The following is an 18,373-nucleotide window of genomic DNA, read 5'->3' on the forward strand; positions in this document are numbered from 1 at the left end:
CAAACAGAAAAAGGAAAGCACCTGCGTGCCTAGCGCCAGACAAAAACACTCACGACGGTGCGCCGTGTGGGACCACGTGACCAGTTGTGTGTATTCTGATTGGACGGCTGGTCACGTGACAGCATCTGCTGCTGGTGGTGGTGCTGGCGGAGCGAAGCGTGTTAGCAGGTAAAATACACATTACCGTCTCTTTCTATGTCTACGGTATTCAAAAAACGTTTCAAAGTCAAACCCTCCCTTTGCATATACGTTTGAGTTAGTTTTACGTGACCGATGGGCCGGGTCGTGCAGACTTGTCGGCGTGAGTCGGCGGGTAGCTAACTGGCTGGCTAACTAGCCGAACATTGTGAGTGGACGGGTCGAATATGTGCCGGTTAGTGGGTGGTTTGTCACTGTTAGTGGCGGTTTAGCTGAGCCACGGGTATTTGGACAAACTTGTCGCCAACATACTACTCCGAGCAGGAACACGGGGACCGCTGATCTGGAGTAGTTAGCCGCGGCTAACGTTAGCTGCTACACAAAGGCACTGACACGTTTGTTTGTTTTTCCTTCTTCCTTCGTGAGGCTGGGACACGTTTACATAAAAAACACATATATACAAGCCGGTGTCGGACGTGGTTGACTGATTGCACGGTGCCGACGTTGATAATCTTGTGGGAATATAGTGAGATTTAAAGGTAAAGTCTAATCGACGGCGTAGGGTACGCGGCGATGCACACCGTACGGTGCGCGTCGCCGCGTACTTTACGCCGTAGGCTACGCGGAACCATAAATCAGCCTTAAGAGTCGTAGGACGGAACAAAGGCGAGCAATTAGCCGGCAGCGGCTACCACGAGCTGGACCTGAGGGTTAGTCTGTCCCCCGGTACCTGCCTAGACCAGGTACTGTTAACCATCACTTACTGCTCATGTTCAGTACACATGGGGACGGAATTATAACACCAATACCACCCAGCGGAGATCAGCCGGTCCTCGTCCTTTGACATGTGTTTCTGTTGGGACAGACTGTCAGGGACATATTAGGATTCGGTTCATGTGAGCTGGAATCTCACGCTGTACCAGTTAATAATATTCAGAGGTGTCAAGTAACGAAGTACAAATACTTCGTTACCTTAAGTAGAAATTTTGGTTATCTATACTTCACTGGAGTAATTATTTTTCAGACGACTTTTTACTTTTACTCCTTACATTTTCACGCAATTATCTGTACTTTTTACTCCTTACATTTTAAAAACAGCCTCGTTACTCTATTTCATTTCGGCCTTTAAAAAAAACTATCCAGTTAAATTGCTCCATCCAGATAGAGTGAATTTGGTTGTGGTTGTTTCAGATGTTCTTGTCCAGTTTTGTTCTTACATCCGTTCCCTCAGATTCCTGCAACTAAACTTGGATGTACATTCCAATAAAGGTTAGGATAAATGATAACGTGCCTCTGAAGTTTGACTTTTTGCACCATTACAATACTTATAGGCAACTAGTCATCATATCCTCTGCTCTCTGAAACACATGTTAATGCTCAATAGTACACATATATGGTTCTTTAATATATTTGCATTATACTAAGGTGCACTCATTTTCAATGGCTTTTGTCCTTAATGGCTTTTTTCCCCCTTACATTACTTTTACTTTTATACTTTAACTAGCTTTGAAACCAGTACTTTTATACTTTTACTTGAGTAAAAAACACGAGTTGATACTTCAACTTCTACAGGAGTATTTTTAAACTCTAGTATCTACCTGAGTAATGAATGTGAATACTTTTGACACCTCTGATAATATTCGTAAGAAATTACTGATTACTTAATGTGATGAAACTGATCTTAGTTTTATGTTATTGATTTGAACTGTCGTAGGCTGTTGAGAAATGTGTAGAGGGTTGTCTTTAAGTATAACAAGGGGTTAAAATCATCGGTGCCATAGCGGGTCTCTGTTCAAACTAACGAGGAATATTCATGTTATCCGAAAATTATGTTCAAGCGTAGGAGCAGTGTTTTGTATTGGAAAGTGAGGGGGGGGTGTAAGATGACACTTGGATAGTCCCCTCTTGGGTGGCTAAATTTAACTGTGGAAGTGCAGGCAACAGATGGGGGTTATAGTCTTACATGGTATACATCGGTTAGTCTTGCTCTGCTTATATAGTCTTACACCATACTGCACTGTCAGTCAGCACTGTGTTTTGGATACAATGTGACCATCTTACTGATTGACTATTATTCTTATCTGCATCTCTCCCTTTCCTTTCTGCCCTCCAGATTTTTTCTATTTTGTACATACATTGTTTTGTATATACTGTATATGATGACTTCAGTGGTCAGCAATCAAACCCGGGGGACACGGGACAAGACGCTGCCCATCAACACACAAACAACACAGCCACAGAAACAGATACAGGTGGGACATTAGCAAAGTATTGTTTATTTTAGACCTTTTCATTTGATAATTTTGTTTAATATTAAAAATGTTCAAATAATGTAAAAAAAAAAAAAAAAGTTTGTATGGATTTTTGGAGCACATTGTGTTTAAGGAAATTAAGATAATACAGTGGTGTGTGGTAAGATTAAAATACAAATTGGTGTAAGGTGCCATATTGTTCAGTCTTTTTTGTTAACTGAGCTCTGTTTGTTTACTAGGCCACAGCAGAACAGATTCGTTTAGCCCAAATGATCTTCGACAAAAATGATGCCGACTTTGAAGACAAGGTCAAACAGGTTTGTGGTTGCACAGGCATTTACCAAGGCATCCTTGGTATCACCAATGTATATTACTAAATTTTCATAACATTAGGACCCTTGCTAGATTGCATATTTTTCTAACTCTACATGTTGTTTCCAGTTGATTGAGGTTACTGGGAAAACTCAAGATGAGTGCATGGTTGCCCTCCATGACTGCAATGAAGATGTAAACAGAGCCATCAATTTTCTGCTTGAGAGCACATGCGACACAGTAAGATCATTAACACACTTAATCCTTTCTCATATCTTTCCCAGTTGTGCTTTATTGTTATATAGCTCACCATTGCTTGTTTGGCTAGGGTACCAAAATCAAATTAATCAAAAAATTAAATCACAACATTGGTGAACTTTGTAGTGCCATCATCATTGTCTTGTCAACCGTTTCAGAATTCTTGGGAGACTGTGGGAAAGAAGCGTGGCCTTGGAAAAGAAGGAGGACCCTCAGAGATAAAAGAGAACAAGGATAAGAAAGGAGAGCGGGACACCAGTCGTGGACGTGGGGGTGCCAACAGGAAGGGCAGAGGCATCAGTCGAGGCCGTGAAGGTAAGAAAGTGAAAAATGCTTATGGACAACCCCGGTTGTGTGTGTATATCTTAGACAAAGGTGGAATAGGTGACGATTTATTGTTTGATTTTTATTTGTTTTGTTTTTTTTAACGGTCCAATAAGAAATATTTCCAATAATAAGAAGTAATTAACTGCTCTGAGATAAATATATATAAAACCGTTATCTCGGACAAACTTAACTATTTGAGTTGAGGTAAATCATTTTTTGCCCTCTGTGCCTTTCAACCAGACTTCTTGTTTCCATGGTAGTTGCATGCACTTGTCTCATTCATACTTGGTGTGCGTGACTGGTGTCATGGGCAGACGGGTAGCAAATGAGCACAGTGCACAGACCTCAACAAAAAATGTGGTAGGATTCAGAAAAATAGACTGTTGTCAAGCAGATACAGGCAAAAATACAACATTATTCAAGAAGTGAACAGGAATTTAATATTGCAGTGTATTTCCTTGGTTGTGACAATTATATTAGCATAAAAGACTGTCTTAAAAATATAAGTTTTATTTTAATTTTAAGAAATAGTTGCTTACTTTTAGGAGGCATTGTCTAGCTGTGTTGGTCTTCCGTTTCTGCCAAACCAGCCTAGTAACTTTGAACACTCACCCCCATTGTCTTATATGAGTATCACTTACAACACTATCACACATCAACAACAATTAATTTATTTCAGAGTTACAGTGAACATCATGGCAAAGGTAAATAAGAGACTCAAAAAAGTAAATATGGAGGAGAAAAATGAGTGATCAACTAAGAGACCAAACGAGTAATCCTCAACAGAATTGTCAAAACGACCTAACCTCCACGCCCATAGATGGACCTTAAGAGTTTACGTTTCTTTGTGCTGTTTTAAGTCAATCAAAACATTCAAAAGTTGATTTTAGAATTTAAACCCAGTGTTACTTATTTTCTTCCTCCCTTTATTACCTGTTGGATTCTAGGTCGATCAGAGGAGAACGGTTTTGAGGTGACTCCAGGAGAACGGGGTGGAGACCGTGGACGGAGGGGGCGGGGGAGAGGTGAATATTGGATTGTAATGTGTCTTTAAGTCATAGTAAATGTATCCGATTGGAAAGATGGGTTTTCATAAGTGTTAACTATAGTTGCCATTTCATTTGTGCTGATACAAGACAGTTGTTTATCTAATGGGGTTTCGTTTAAAACAAATGGGGAATCTTTTCCAATTTTAATTCATAGGAAATGTCCTCTAGAAATGTCTTCCTTCAATAAAGAGATGATGAATTTTCATAGCAGCAAAGCTTCAGGAATAACTTGAGTAACTCAGAACAACAAGCTATCGGTCTAAAAAGCAGAATCTCTGGTGTGCGTTTGCCTATGGTTTATAAACCCCGATATTCTTTTAGAACGAAATCAAGAGCTGTGGCTAAAGTACGGTATACCAATCGGCAGTGTTCACCTGTCTGTTTTTGCTTTGTGTTTTTAGGGGTAGGTGGTCGTGGCAGAGGAAGAGCAGCTGCTGGTAACAGGTTCTCTTCTCAGGGAATGGGGTAAGAACTGGTGCCAAACGTGAATCTAACCTGAATGCCATAAGTAGCATCAAGGAAACCTTTCACACACACACACACACACACACACACACACACACACACACACACACACACACACACACACACACACACACTCCCTTAATTTGATGTCCCCCTGTTTACCTTTTTCTTTTTAAAGCACCTTCAATCCTGCTGATTACACTGCTAACTCTGGAGCTCGCCAGGAAAATTGGGAAGGAGACGGTGAAGGAACTGGTAAATAACACAAAATAAAATGCCACATTTGAGGGGCCAGGTTCTGATCTTATTTCGTAATAGATCGATTCCTGGCTCAGCAGTACCAGTCTTATCTTTAACATCATAAATTCTAGACATCTCTGCAGATGGTAAAATGAAAGTAGAATTAAAACATTTAACTGAACATGGTAATGGTAACTTGGCTGCTTTATTTATTTATCCCCCCCCACTATTTTAGGAACATGGGGAGGCAATCTGGAAGATTGGACCGCAGAGGATTGGAGTGAGGATGTAAGAATGAAATTGCTATACTTTTTGTTTTAACTTAAGGAGCAACCTGGTTAATGTCCAATCCTCATCAGAAGAGATGCTGGATAAATTGTAACTTTCGGAGAGTTAATTTGTATTATTACAACAATAATCTGAAAAAGATTTTACGTATTCAGGCACAATATAAAAAGTAATATTGTCCTTCAGCTCCTAACTTTAGATTAATGCTACCTCAAAACTGTGTGTAAAACTTAAGTATACCCCAGGATTCAGTGGTATGTAGAACCACTTTTTGCAGCAATAGCTCAAACAAATTATTTTCTATATGACATTATCCATGTCGCACATCTTTTTTGAGGCATTTTGGGCCACGCTTCTTTACAACATTTCATCACTTGGTTGAGGTTTGGCATTTTGGCATTGATACAAAGCTTTTTTATATCCCACCACAGTATTTCATTCAGGTAAAGTCTGGACTCTGGTCGATTGCGAAACTTGATTATTTTCCTTCTAAGCCTTTCTGTTGTAGATTGGCTGGTCAGCTTGAAATCATTGTTCTGTGTTATGACCCCATTTCGGCTGAGCTTTAGCTGCCAGACATACAGGTTCAGATTTGATTCTATAATATTTTGGCATGCAGAATAGTTGATGGTTGACTCAAAAAAAAAAAAAGCTGCAAAATAAGGTCACATCATTGTCCTCCTACACCACTGTGGTTGACAGTTGGTATGAGGCGTTTGTGCTGATATGGTGTGGTTGTTTTTCAGCACAGATGGTGATATGCATTTTGGCCATACATCTCCACTTTAGTCTTGTCCGTCTCAAGGATCTTGTTGCAGAGGTCTTGTGGTTTGTTCAGATGCAACTTTGCAAGCCTGAACCATATTACTGTGGTATTTTTAGACAGAATAGGTTCTCTCCGTCCTAAACAAGTCAAACTTGTTTAGTCGTTTTCTAGTTGTACTGCCAAAAACCTGAGCAGAGCTTGAACATGATCGGGCCTGTAAAAACTGGGATGTAGATCTCACTTTTTTTCGTGTGTGTGTGTGTGTGTATATATATATATATATATATATATATATATATATATACATACATACACACACACACACACACTGTGGAATTTTGTTTTCCAACTTGTTATAAACATGGATTTTCATCAACTGTTGTGCTGTATTTAAGTGTGTAAGAAGTGGATTATTACTTTTTTTGCACATGACTAGATTTTAATGTGGCTATGGATGGGTGGTAAGATGCAGTACGTGATATATGCAGACATTAATCAGATTACTCTACATCTTTTCACAGTTGTCTGAGACCAAAGTATTCACTGCCTCTTCTGGTCCAGCAAATCACATTGCACCTGGACAAAAGTAAGCAACCTTTCCCAAAACCCCTATCCTATTTCAAAGATGTATACATTAGACTAGAGAATTGCCATCCATTTAACCTATACAGTAGTCATTTCCATTTTGCCTCTGTCTAAACATTGTACCTCCTCTCTTTCCTCCTGCTGCCTTGACTCATTTCTTTCCTCAGTGTTGACATGGCCGGCCTAGTGCCTAAATCTGGAGTTGCTGTTGGAGGTTCAATGGACTCTGACTTGGGAGCCATAGTTGATTGCCCCTCAACAGAGAATTTGGGCCAAAGCCTTGTGTTCACCAATTCCCACCACAATGGACGGACTGCAACACATAGCTATGCACATGCCACAGCCAACAGCTATGCCCATGCCGCCTCTGCTAGCACCACCTATGCACATGCTGCCCTGGTATTTACAACATTATACACACATTACACGCAACTCATGCAAGAACCAGCATCTGATTCACAATGCTGATATGTTATACATGTGTTCAGTTTGCCTTTTGTTTCTGTTGTGCTCCCAGTCCTCAGTCATAGGTTCTGGTTTTGGGTCCCTTAATGCAACTAAGCAGGCACCAGCTCCTGAAATTCGGACATCGGAGGAATTGAATGGCCCTCGGCTTGTTCAGAGAACCAGCCAGATGTTGGCAAGCACTAGCAGCAACAGCAATTCCCAGGATGCAGGGCCACCTCCAACACAAAGTCCTGCTCCTGCGCCCTCGCCCTCTGCAGATACCAAGGCTCAGAGGGTTGAGAACGGCCCTGTTACGTCCCAACACTGTAAGTGTATTTCATATTCGAGAGGGAGGAAAACAGCCTGGAAATTTAGGGCATGCCTATAAAATTGTTCTCAAAAATGACAATATTTTGCTGATCTCCCTACTTTATTCAGTGGAAATGAAACTTCAGCCAGAGCCATCAGCAGTGCTCAGCCAGCTGGCTCAGAGGCAGCAGCAGTCCTCCATTCTTCCCACCGCAGACTCTCTGGGCATGTCTCACTCACATGCACCACAGGTCCCCACACCACCAGGTAGGACTGCATAATTGTGTCACATTATGAGCATTATGTTGTGCAAGTAAAATGATTAATCAAATTAATATTGATAAATACCTATTGCTGCATGATCCACAAAAAGAAATGATTGAACTGTGGTATATTGCTTTGAATTTTAGGTCATGAGTCTTCTGTCCCTCATGTAAGAGACGGAGCTTCACCAGGAAGTAAACTGTCTGGCCTGGAGCCTCCGATCAGTGAGCCACCTCAGCGGCAATTGAAGACACAGAAACGGAGAGTGCCTCTGACTTCAAAAGTAAGTTCTGGTGACATTTAGCCCTTTTTAATAAGACAAAATAAGTATAAAGAAAAAGTATATATTGCGCTACTTCCAAGACAATGTAGCACTTGAAAATCATCAACGTGTCTGCTTCTATATGGTGACGAGAAAGCAACAAGTTCTGTGTAAGGACTGGCTCCAGATGAACTTTTTCCACAAATTGCACTGGATGATGATGACGACGATGTGCTTGCTTGGTTTTTTTTCTCGTTTTTTTTTTTTTAAACCTATCTCTGAGTAAGGTTTTCTAAAATTATATAAATGGATGTCTGGAACTTTGGAAAATTTGTCAGGTTAATTTCCATTATGCAATTACACTAACCATTGTTATTTTTACTCAAAAAAGACAGACATCCACAATGAACTGTTGCAAGGCAAGCTCATCATTTTGCTCAATTTGACAGAGGAGTAGTAGATTCAAAGCGTAAGTTACTCACTGAACTTTTGATGAGGTATGCATGCAAGTAATTCCTCCAGAGGCTCCTGATGTGACATAGCTAGAGGGACGGTGAAAAACTTCAACACACACGCAGAAAGTTTGAAGTCCATGTTAGTTTTAAGCAGTGACAGTGTTATTGTTGTGAACTGGTTCTTTTTTTCCCCAAGGGCTGTTGTGGTTAGTGAAGCTTAGCCAGGGTATTTAGAAAAATGGGTATTTAGCATTGTGGCACACTCTGGGTTGAGTGCTGCTGCTTTTAGAAGGGTAAAAAAACAACTATCAACCTACTTTTGCAGAAGATTGTCAGTTAATTTTCTTCACAAGCCAACGTCAGATTAATGAGTTAAAAATGGTCTCAAATTTGGCTTGAACAATAACAAACACACAGACACAAAGCTTTCTATTGCAGTTTTGTGATTTATTAATTTTTCAAAATACCTGAAAAAAAAACACCATGTAAAGTTTGTTATACAGTATTTTGGGATTTTTGTGAAATGAAAGTTTCTCCATTAGCTGTATTTTCTTTTTGCAGTACTAGTTTGTGCAATTTCAAGGTCAATGCAAATACATCTCTTATTTTTTCCTTGTATATAAAGCTAATAGTGATTGCTACCAATGTCTGTTACTATAAGACGTTTATGTTGTCCACCTCAGATTCCATCGTCTGCTGTGGAGATGCCAGGCTCAGCAGACATATCTGGTCTGAATGTTCAGTTCGGAGCGCTGGACTTCGGGTCTGAAGCGGGTGGAACAGCAGAGATGTCACAGACTGAGTCAGCCAGGGAACACCCGCCTTCTCTCCCCTCGTCCGCTGTTTCTATTCCTGCTGCTGTTCCCACACAGCAGCCGCAGAGCATGTTCTCCAAGTCGGGAGCTGTGAGGTATACTTGCTGTTTTGAGTTGTTTGAAGTGCAGCTTTGTTATTGCATCAAATTTGCATGTTAACTTGGGCAGTTCAAGATGGAGGCATGTCCGATAAGAGATTACTTTATGCAGAAATGTCCACCCAAAAGCTTTGGTTGCAGTAACTATGTCCAGGAATTTTCCACAGAGGAGTTCGTACCTGTTATCTGTGCACTCATGCAACCAAAGCTTTCGAAGAAGAAAACAATTGAGCCAGTTTAAATTTAAAAACAACAACAAAAAACCTCTCTTGGTAATTTAAAACTAAACATGGGAAAGGATCATAAATTGAAATGACAGTTCTTTATGGTCATGTCTGCCTAATTCTCTTTGTTTTTCCCAGTTGTTTTCATTAAAACGCATTTTATGTCCGCGTTGTTTTCAAATCTTTTCTGTGACATGGAAATCAAGTGTTAAGTATTTTAGCCTATATTAGGCAGGAAAAATTGAACAGGTAAATGTGGTGAGACCGAGTCTGTCAAAAAAGGTTTCGAATGGAACCAAACTACTGTCTGCATGCGTCTAAAATGCATCTCTGTCCTCCCTCTCCTACTTTTCTCTTGGCCCTGTGAACAGTGAACACATGAGCAGCCTACCGTCTGCAGTATCGGATCCCAACTTCCCTTCACCATCTTTAGGCTTACCCAGTGCGACTCCCTCCCCTTCGCTTGGTCTTCCCAGTGCAGGAGTTCCACCTTCTTCTGCTGTCCCTTCTTCTGCTGGCCGTGTGGACAACTCTGACCCAAGGTCCCTGCCACCACATCTTGGGTTCCCTAAGAGCAAAGATCTCCCATCAGCTGCTAGTGCACCTCTTACAGTGGTACGAAGATAAACTTTTCTTTCCATTTGATCAAATTATGAATGACGTGGTCAAAATTTTGATAACTGCTAATGATTATTTTGTAAAGGTTTCAGTATCAGCCTGTTTTATTTTAACAGTTCATTAATAAGACTGAGGCTTTGAGGTTTTTTCTTTTCATAGAATGGCTACAGTGGCATGAAAACCCAGAGCACACAGGAAAGTGAGTACTTTGATCATTATCAGTTCTAAAGCACTTTACTGGAATGCCCATTAAGTTAAATATATTATTTATCACTAAATACATGTGGTTGGAACTGGAGAGAACCCTCTCACTGAAACTCATCTCCTATTGTGTTTCATTCTTCAGTTCCTTCTCTCAATAATTTTGTAACTTGAACACACAAGGTTTTCCTCCAAATCAATATCCTTCTCGTTTTCTAGCCACACAGTCATCTAGAACAGTGAAAACGGAGTCTCCTGTTATGACAAGCGAAAGTGTCTCATCCCACCACATCCCTTCCCCTGCAGTTACACCTTCCCACTCAACACCCATCCCCTCACTCACCAGGTAAGGCATCATTTAGACATATGCTATTTAGCCAGCAAATGATTGTGATTACGTGCATATACACTACTCAACCCAAACATTATAACTGATGGGTGTAGTGAAAATCACTGCTTATGTTGTTACAATAGCAGCGGATGGGATATGTTGGAATAATTTAACAATGTCCCTTAACAATTAATGTGTTGGGGGAAATGATCACCCATAGTTATTTGAACAGCTTGGATTTGTGTTGGCTATCTGGGTAGTGGCATCTCCATTGGACTTGCCAAAAGGAAGAAAAATAAAAGAGTCTGTGAATGAGTGACAGGTTGTTGGACAGCTTATTAATGCTTTTGGTGGGCAAACACTGACCTGTGTTGTTTGACCAAGTAGAACCACTCTGGCACAAATAGCTCAAAAGTTCATGCTAGTCACAACTAAAAGATGTCAGATAACGTTCCAGTTTGTTGTACACGAGGCTGGGAAGCCACACACCAGTAACTGTTCATGCTGACCATTATCCACTGCTGAAGGTGACTACAATGGGTATGTGGGGATCATAACCAGAATAAAGCAGCTGAAGAAGGCCATCTGGTCTTATTAGTGACATTTTCTTTTACATCATGTTAATGGCTGGGACTGTGTGCACTGATTACCCAAGGAAGACGTAGCATGAGGAAGCGAGAAGGGAAAAAGGCAAGCCAGTGAGGGAAATGTGATGTTTTAAGCAAAGTTAAATGAGAAACTTTGAATCCTGGTGGCCTTCATGTTGATATTATTTTGACGTATAACAAACACTATGGCTGGCCACGTGTACCACTTCCTGGAAACTGTATAGTTGTGGTCTGTTTCAGCAAGATAACATGCACTCAAGAAAAGTATAAAAATGACTTGGGGAATTCATTGAGGTGAATGAATTCACAGTGTTGTGTTGGCTGCCAGATTTTCTAGATTTGAATTTGATCACACACCTGTGGACTGCGCTATATAATCTATACCGAGATACGTCACCGCCATCATGGCAGCAAAATAGAGACCTACCCAAAATCAGGCTTGACATAATGTTATGGCTGAGTAGTGTTTCCTGATCTTGTAATACAGATATAATTTTTCACTGATGTCCCATGATGTGTTTTTTTTTTTGTTTTTGTTTTTTTGCTTCGTTTAAAAAAAAAAAAAAAAAAAAAAAAAAAAGCTTTCAAATATTATTTTGCTTTCATTTTAGTCACATGAGCAGTAATCACTCATCTGGATCGGCACTTGCCACAAGTTCTGCCCTCACTGTAAGTTTGTTTACACAAATATGGGCAGCCATAACACATTCTACTGTGTAGTGAAGTTACATAAATCCAGGTATTTCTTGGTCACCATTTCTGAAAACATTGTCTTCTCTTCTATCTATCCTTGCTTATTTCCTGTTCTATCAGATAACTGAGGAGAGCAGCAGCAACCTTCATGCCTTTTCGTCGTCATCATCCGGCCAAGTGGTCAATCCCAGTGCACCAGCTCTCTCAGTTGTCAGTAACTCATCTTCCAACGGTCTGCACCAATCTGGAGCACCAGGCCTAACTCCAAACGGCACTAACTCCATACTCTCAGCTGCTGGAAGCCGCGCAGCACCACTACTCACCACTTCTGGTATAGTCATGATGACACACGAATGTGATTCCAAAAGATTATTAGAAAAAGAAAAGACAAAACAAGTGTTTTGAAATACAATTCCTCGTGTTGTTACTCACAATTTGAAATACACAGTTTATCTTTTCTGACTCAAGCATACAATAATTCAAAAAATAACCCCTGTGTTCCTTCTCTTCCTCAGGTAAAGCTCCTCCCAACTTGGCTCAAGGAGTACCACCTCTTCTTGCCAACCAATACATTATGGGCCCTGGTGGCTTGCTTCCTGCTTACCCAGTAAACATGCCTTTCTTATCATTTATTTACGTGATTGTGTACAATTCATCGAAAATGTGTAATTTTTAATGAGTTTGTACACTGAATATTTATTGTGTTAAGGTTTGGTTCCTATTCTCCAGAGCTTCAGAAAAATGTCAAAATCCAACATGTCACAGGATAATCATCATCTGCTCTCTTTACTTCAACAGCAAATCTACGGGTATGAAGACTTGCAGATGCTGCAGTCTCGCCTTCCTTTGGTAAGTCACTTATTTTCTATAGAGATCAGACAGATGGGCCAATTGATCGTTGTTGTGCTCAACTTGTGATCCACAGTCATGAACCCCGAGTATGCACCAGGTCAAGCCCACAGTAGCATGTCTTAATGTTAACATGTTTACAGAGAAGACCAATGTTGACTTAATGAGGAAATTATTCCATGGCAAAGACAAAGTTCTTGCAGTTGTTTTTTTTTAAGAACTATATATCTATAAATGGGGTGGAGGGGTCCCCCGTTATGATTGTGCTTGACCTGCACGTGAAAGAAAAACAAACGTATGCTGTCAGTTGTATGCTGTTTTAGTGGATAATACAAACCAAACAGCTGCCATTTCAATTATTTTTGTCCTTCTCAATAGGATTACTATGGTGTAACATTCCCTGGCGCAACAGCTCCTATGCCTGGAAGAGACGGCCTGGCAAATAATCCATACTCTGGTAAATTAAGTTAATATTGCAAATGTTTGATTTTGGTTTTGTTTTTAAGATGGTGTTAATTTACACAGATGCCAAAGAAATGACCTCAGATGTTTTATTTAATCACTTTTTTTTTTTTTTTGTGGGTCCAGGTGAAGCAACTAAATTTGGCAGGAATGACTCTTCATCCCCAGCTCCCCCAACCAGCTTGTCCACAGCCGGGGTGCAATCGCAGCCTCAGCAGACACAGCAAGCCGGAACACAGGGACAAGGCCAGAATCAGAACCAGGGTCAGCAGACACAGAACCAGGCCTTCCTTAACCCTCCCCTACCGCCTGGCTATGGATACACAGGTAAATGATGAGCAAAGTTAGTGTTAAATATTAAGGAGGTTCACTTTAGTCTCCTGCTTTTTACCTGCCATTGTTTGTGTTATGTTTATGTAATAATTGCTCGGGGGTCATGTTTTGGTTCTCTGGAAAGCGCCTAAAGAAAACTTCTGTTGTATTAGACGCTATATAAATAAAATTGAATTGAAAATTGAATTTAACTCTTGGGTGCCCCTGAATTCAAAAAAGCAATGGGTGGAAATATGTTATGCATTACTGCTTCTTTAAATAAGGCTTGTTTAGTTTTTAAAAAAAAAAAGAGAGAGAGAGAAATAAATTCATCTTTTAACAAAAGTTAAAGGTTTTTTCCGTCTCTTTCTCCAACAGCAGCGCCTGTATATTGCACTTACCATTATTATTTTTTTATAAACTACCTCACAGGTTTGCCATACTATGCTGGGATGCCTGGCGTTCCCTCAGCCTTCCAGTATGGTCCCACAGTCTTTGTTCCACCAGCTTCGGCCAAGCAGCCTGGAATGGGCCTAGCTAACCCCTCCAATCAGTACCACCAACAGCATCAGCCCGGTTATGGACAGCATGCATATGGCGCAGGTAATATGACAAAATGAGAGCAATCTTTTTTTTTTTCTTTTTTTTATTGGGGCGGGTTGGGGCAAATAAAATCGGCACACTTCCTCCAGAGTCAAATAATTGAGTTTTAAGTTAGAAATTAATCATGTTAGGTTGTGTGTGTGTGTGTGTGCACGTCTGTAATATACACACGCCAACCTCAATAATATAATTACTCTGGGTAAAATTAGGTATTGCAAGTAGAGAAAGGGAGAAGAACTCTTCCTGCATGCAAGTGTGGAGTTGAGCTTGTTTTTTTTTTTTTCCCCTTCCTTTCTAAGTTGTTTTGCTTATGCTGCATGCATAGCTAAAACCCACTGCTAAAGTTGGTCTAAGCTCATTAAAGACACAGCTGCTATTGTGGTCAGGTTACCTTACTGCATTTCTCTTCCCTGCCCTCTTGGCTTCTCTCTATTCCTTTATCTCCTTTTCCCCAAATCTGTTTGCCATCTCTCTCGCCCCGACCCTCTGCTCACTCTGCCTACTCTTCTATTCTGTAATTTTCCTCCTCCTTCAGCCTTTGATGACCTGTCTCAAGCGCACGGTGGGGAGTACAATAAAGCAGGGTATGGAGGCTCTGCCCAGTCACAGCCCAAGTCAGCAGGCAGCGGCCCTGGGAAAGGTATCTACAAAACATGTGCATACTCTAACACACCATTATTTTATTTTTTTTTCTTTCCGGTGGGGGAAAATGGGTTTATTCATAATTACAGATGGTTCTACTGTCGAGGCTACCTTGGAGATGGGTGTGTATATGCATGGGTATGATTGCGCTTCCATGAGCATAAATTAGCACATACCAAAGGGTGGCAAAAAACGGAGAAACATGCCTCTGCTTGTCCTGACACAACATGCTTCTTTCTATTGGCTGGCCCGTGTTCTACTAACCCTATAAATGGACATTAAATGTTGAAGATTTACTCGTCAGCATTGAATTTACAGTAGATGTTCTTTGCCTTTTACCCCTTGATTCTCCCCGTTCTGTTTTTCAGTTTGGCTGTACTTCCTCCTCACATCTCATATTCCAATATTTTATTTTATTTTCCGTCTCCCTCTATTCCCTCTTCTCTCAGCACCAGGATTGTCAGGATCTGGTAACAGTAGTGGAGTACCAGACATGGGAGGCTCCATCTACAGCAAAACGCAGGTATGTTAAATCCTGTCATATAGTGTATGGCGCTCTGCCAAAAGACCTACAGAGATATCCCAGCAGTTTCATCAGCGAGGTGGTTCATCAGAACAAGAAACTGTGTGTGTGTTTGTGTGTGTGTTTACATAGATTTCAGTGAAATGCACATGCTCACTATTCATGTTACTTATAAATTATACCCTATGTATGTATTAAATAGAACCTCATGTACTTTTCGTTGATTTTCCACAGGCATTTGACAAGCAGGGCTTCCACACGGGGACACCACCTCCGTTCAGCCTTCCTTCTGCACTGGGAGGAACGGGGCCCCTGAACCCAGGAGGTGCACCTGGCTATGCTCCTGCTCCTTTCCTACACATCCTGCCTCCACACCAACAACCCCACTCCCAGTTGCTGCACCATCACCTCACACAGGATGGACAGGTAAACAAAAGCTTTGCCTACTCAGCCTAGTAAAGTAAATGAGGATTTATTATTCTGCATGATGATGTATGTACACCCTTGCTTAAAGAAAGTGGTTGGGTGAAAAAATATACACAAAAAGAAGACAGCTGGGGATCCTGTGCCACAGCCTACACCATGTCCTGAAGTACACATCCCAAGAAATGTATTAATAGTAATTTTCAAACTAGATAAATGATTGCTGTAATGTCAGTGAAGGTAGCTTGTTTAACAGTTATCAAACATGCAGATCTACTCAATATGTTCAACTGGCTTGCATGAGGTTGACAAAAGTAAACAAAAACTGCACTGCAAGCTACAGTGCTGGATAAAAGAACACACACTGCCACCTAGTGTTTGACGCACTAATTACAGAGCAACACAAGTATAAATGCCAACTATAACACACTATAATATGCAAACATGCTATGCATGGGGAGGAATTTCTTAATTTAGGGCATCTGTTTAATATTCAATCTTAAAATGGGAACTTTTATTGTTGATCATACTGTAACTTCCCTTTTAATAACCTGCATGTGAAATGAGATATTAAACATCTTACTAGTTGATCTAACACGTCAGCCTGGATGGATATCTATTTCTTTGCAGGGTGGTCCTGGTCAGCGGAGTCAGTCCAGTGGTATGCAACAGAAAACCCAAGGCAGCAAGTCCAGTTACGGCAGCTCCCCATACTGGGCAAATTGAGGAACGCTTCTTACGCCCTCCCCCACAAAATAAGGCTGTGTGTGTGTGCGTGTGTGTGTGTGCGTGGGTGTGTGTGTGTGTGCGCGTGTGTGCGTGTGTGTGTCTGTGTGTAAAGCTAAATAAAAATAAGAATAAAAATGACAGACACACTATCCTCAAAATGAGCACCCTTGCTCTCCCCACCTCCCCACAAAGTCCTCATGAGTCTCTTGGGTTCGCTCTTTCACCGCCCTACCCCCTTTTTCAAAATTGGTTGTACATGTAAGATATTTATGTATGTATTTATATATATAAATATATATACTGTATATGTAATAGTAGAACATAAAATGTGGTTGCTGCATTTTATTTTTGAAGGAGTTTTTGTTTACTTTTTTTCAAAACTGCAGGAAAAGATGCTACATTAATACAGAATGAGATGATGATGAGTGAGTGATGAGGACAAATGATCAAATCTTCCTCAAAGAAACCAGAAAAAAGGAAAAGGAGAGAGCAGTAGCACTGATTGCATATGAGGACAATTAAGATGGGGGTGGGTTTATAATGACTAACTGCATCTGTCTCCTTGTTTTTTCTTTTTTATACATCCTGAATGGCCAAGCTCATACCCCCTTAAACTTACTTTTGTAGCTTCTCATCTTTCCCTTCCTGCCTCTTTCTCTCCTTCCCTTCTTCTGGAAGCTGCCTACTCTCTCTGTTGCCACCTTCCCTTTTTAAACAGACCTGTCCATCTAAATTTTATATTTTAATTTAATTTTAACCTTCATTTCTCTTGAAATAAACTTCTGAGCAGTTGGAATTGTGATCTATGTGTGATCTTTTGTGTTTTATCTCAACGGCAGCAACTTATTCACATAAGAGTTTGTAAACTAACAAAAGCATTCAGATGGTGAATTGAACCTGGCTGCTCCCCATTCATACTCATGCATTCATTTCAAATGCTTTGAGACTAAGTATACTGCTTTAATTTTCATTTTTGATGGGAGGGGTATTACAGTCCATCAAGTATCACTGATTAGATACAATAAAGATGAGCCACACTTGGAAAGTGTTTATCCTAGGTAAAGATGTGTAGAGCAAAAAAAAGTACTCTCCCTAAATTAAATTTGCATCTTTTTCAGTTGTTGGTAAACTAAAAATAATTTTCAAAGCTCTTTTTTACACTACAATCCTAAAGATAATGGAGCAGTGACACTTCACTGTCATTTTAGGATATTATTCATGTTAGCCTTTTTCACATAGTTTGGTTTCATTTCCAGCCTTAGTGCTGCCCCATTGGCTCACTGTAAATCCAGTATTTTCTTTCTATTGCACAATAAAGTGTTAGATGTGGGTTTGAACTTTTACTAGGCAATTTGATTTTCTCCGTAGCTTTTCTTTGACAAGCATTAATTCTTTGTGTTATTTGAGCGAGGATTTACTTGGAAGGTCAAAAGTTGAGTAAACCTGAACCTTTTGTTTAAAGTAATCTTTTGAAACATGATTTCTATAATGTTTGCAAAACTGTTCTCTGCAGTTAACTTTTAAGCCAGTTATCAGTGTTGTGTCCCAGCTTGTGAAAGGTAAAAAGACCCTGTTAAATAGTCGGCGTGTAGTTAAAACATGTGATCAAGTTATAGTTTAAAATGTGTTCTTTGAAATTAAAACAATTGATTTGGGCAAAGAAAACAAATATCAGAGGGGGGTAATTCCACCAGCATTAGCAGATTCATTTAAAGCAGTAACTGGGCCTGCATCTTGCAAAACGAGGGTGGACACTGGCAGAAAGGAAATAACACTTTCTTTTGGTTAAACTGTAAAGTAAATTTCTGTTTTGCATGTCACAATC

The 18,373-nt window shown here is 40.3% G+C and overlaps 1 protein-coding gene across 1 annotated transcript; it reads left to right on the forward strand.

Moving 5' to 3' along the window:
- The first annotated feature begins 110 nt into the window (after positions 1-110).
- Positions 111-17,344, forward strand: LOC133450538 (ubiquitin-associated protein 2-like). Its single transcript, XM_061729234.1, has 29 exons — positions 111-168; positions 2,252-2,390; positions 2,630-2,707; positions 2,832-2,942; positions 3,119-3,275; positions 4,235-4,312; positions 4,738-4,801; positions 4,980-5,056; positions 5,277-5,329; positions 6,617-6,681; positions 6,848-7,079; positions 7,198-7,453; positions 7,566-7,703; positions 7,847-7,983; positions 9,101-9,327; positions 9,926-10,169; positions 10,332-10,371; positions 10,593-10,719; positions 11,924-11,981; positions 12,126-12,336; positions 12,521-12,612; positions 12,804-12,854; positions 13,233-13,311; positions 13,443-13,643; positions 14,061-14,231; positions 14,767-14,871; positions 15,323-15,396; positions 15,631-15,822; positions 16,450-17,344. The coding sequence occupies exons 2-29, from the start codon at positions 2,295-2,297 to the stop codon at positions 16,543-16,545; spliced, it is 3,510 nt and encodes a 1,169-aa protein (XP_061585218.1). The 5' UTR covers positions 111-168; positions 2,252-2,294; the 3' UTR covers positions 16,546-17,344.
- Positions 17,345-18,373: the final 1,029 nt, after the last annotated feature.

The sequence above is a fragment of the Cololabis saira genome, chromosome 9 (genome assembly GCF_033807715.1).
Source record: "Cololabis saira isolate AMF1-May2022 chromosome 9, fColSai1.1, whole genome shotgun sequence".
Taxonomy (NCBI): Eukaryota; Metazoa; Chordata; class Actinopteri; order Beloniformes; family Belonidae; genus Cololabis; species Cololabis saira.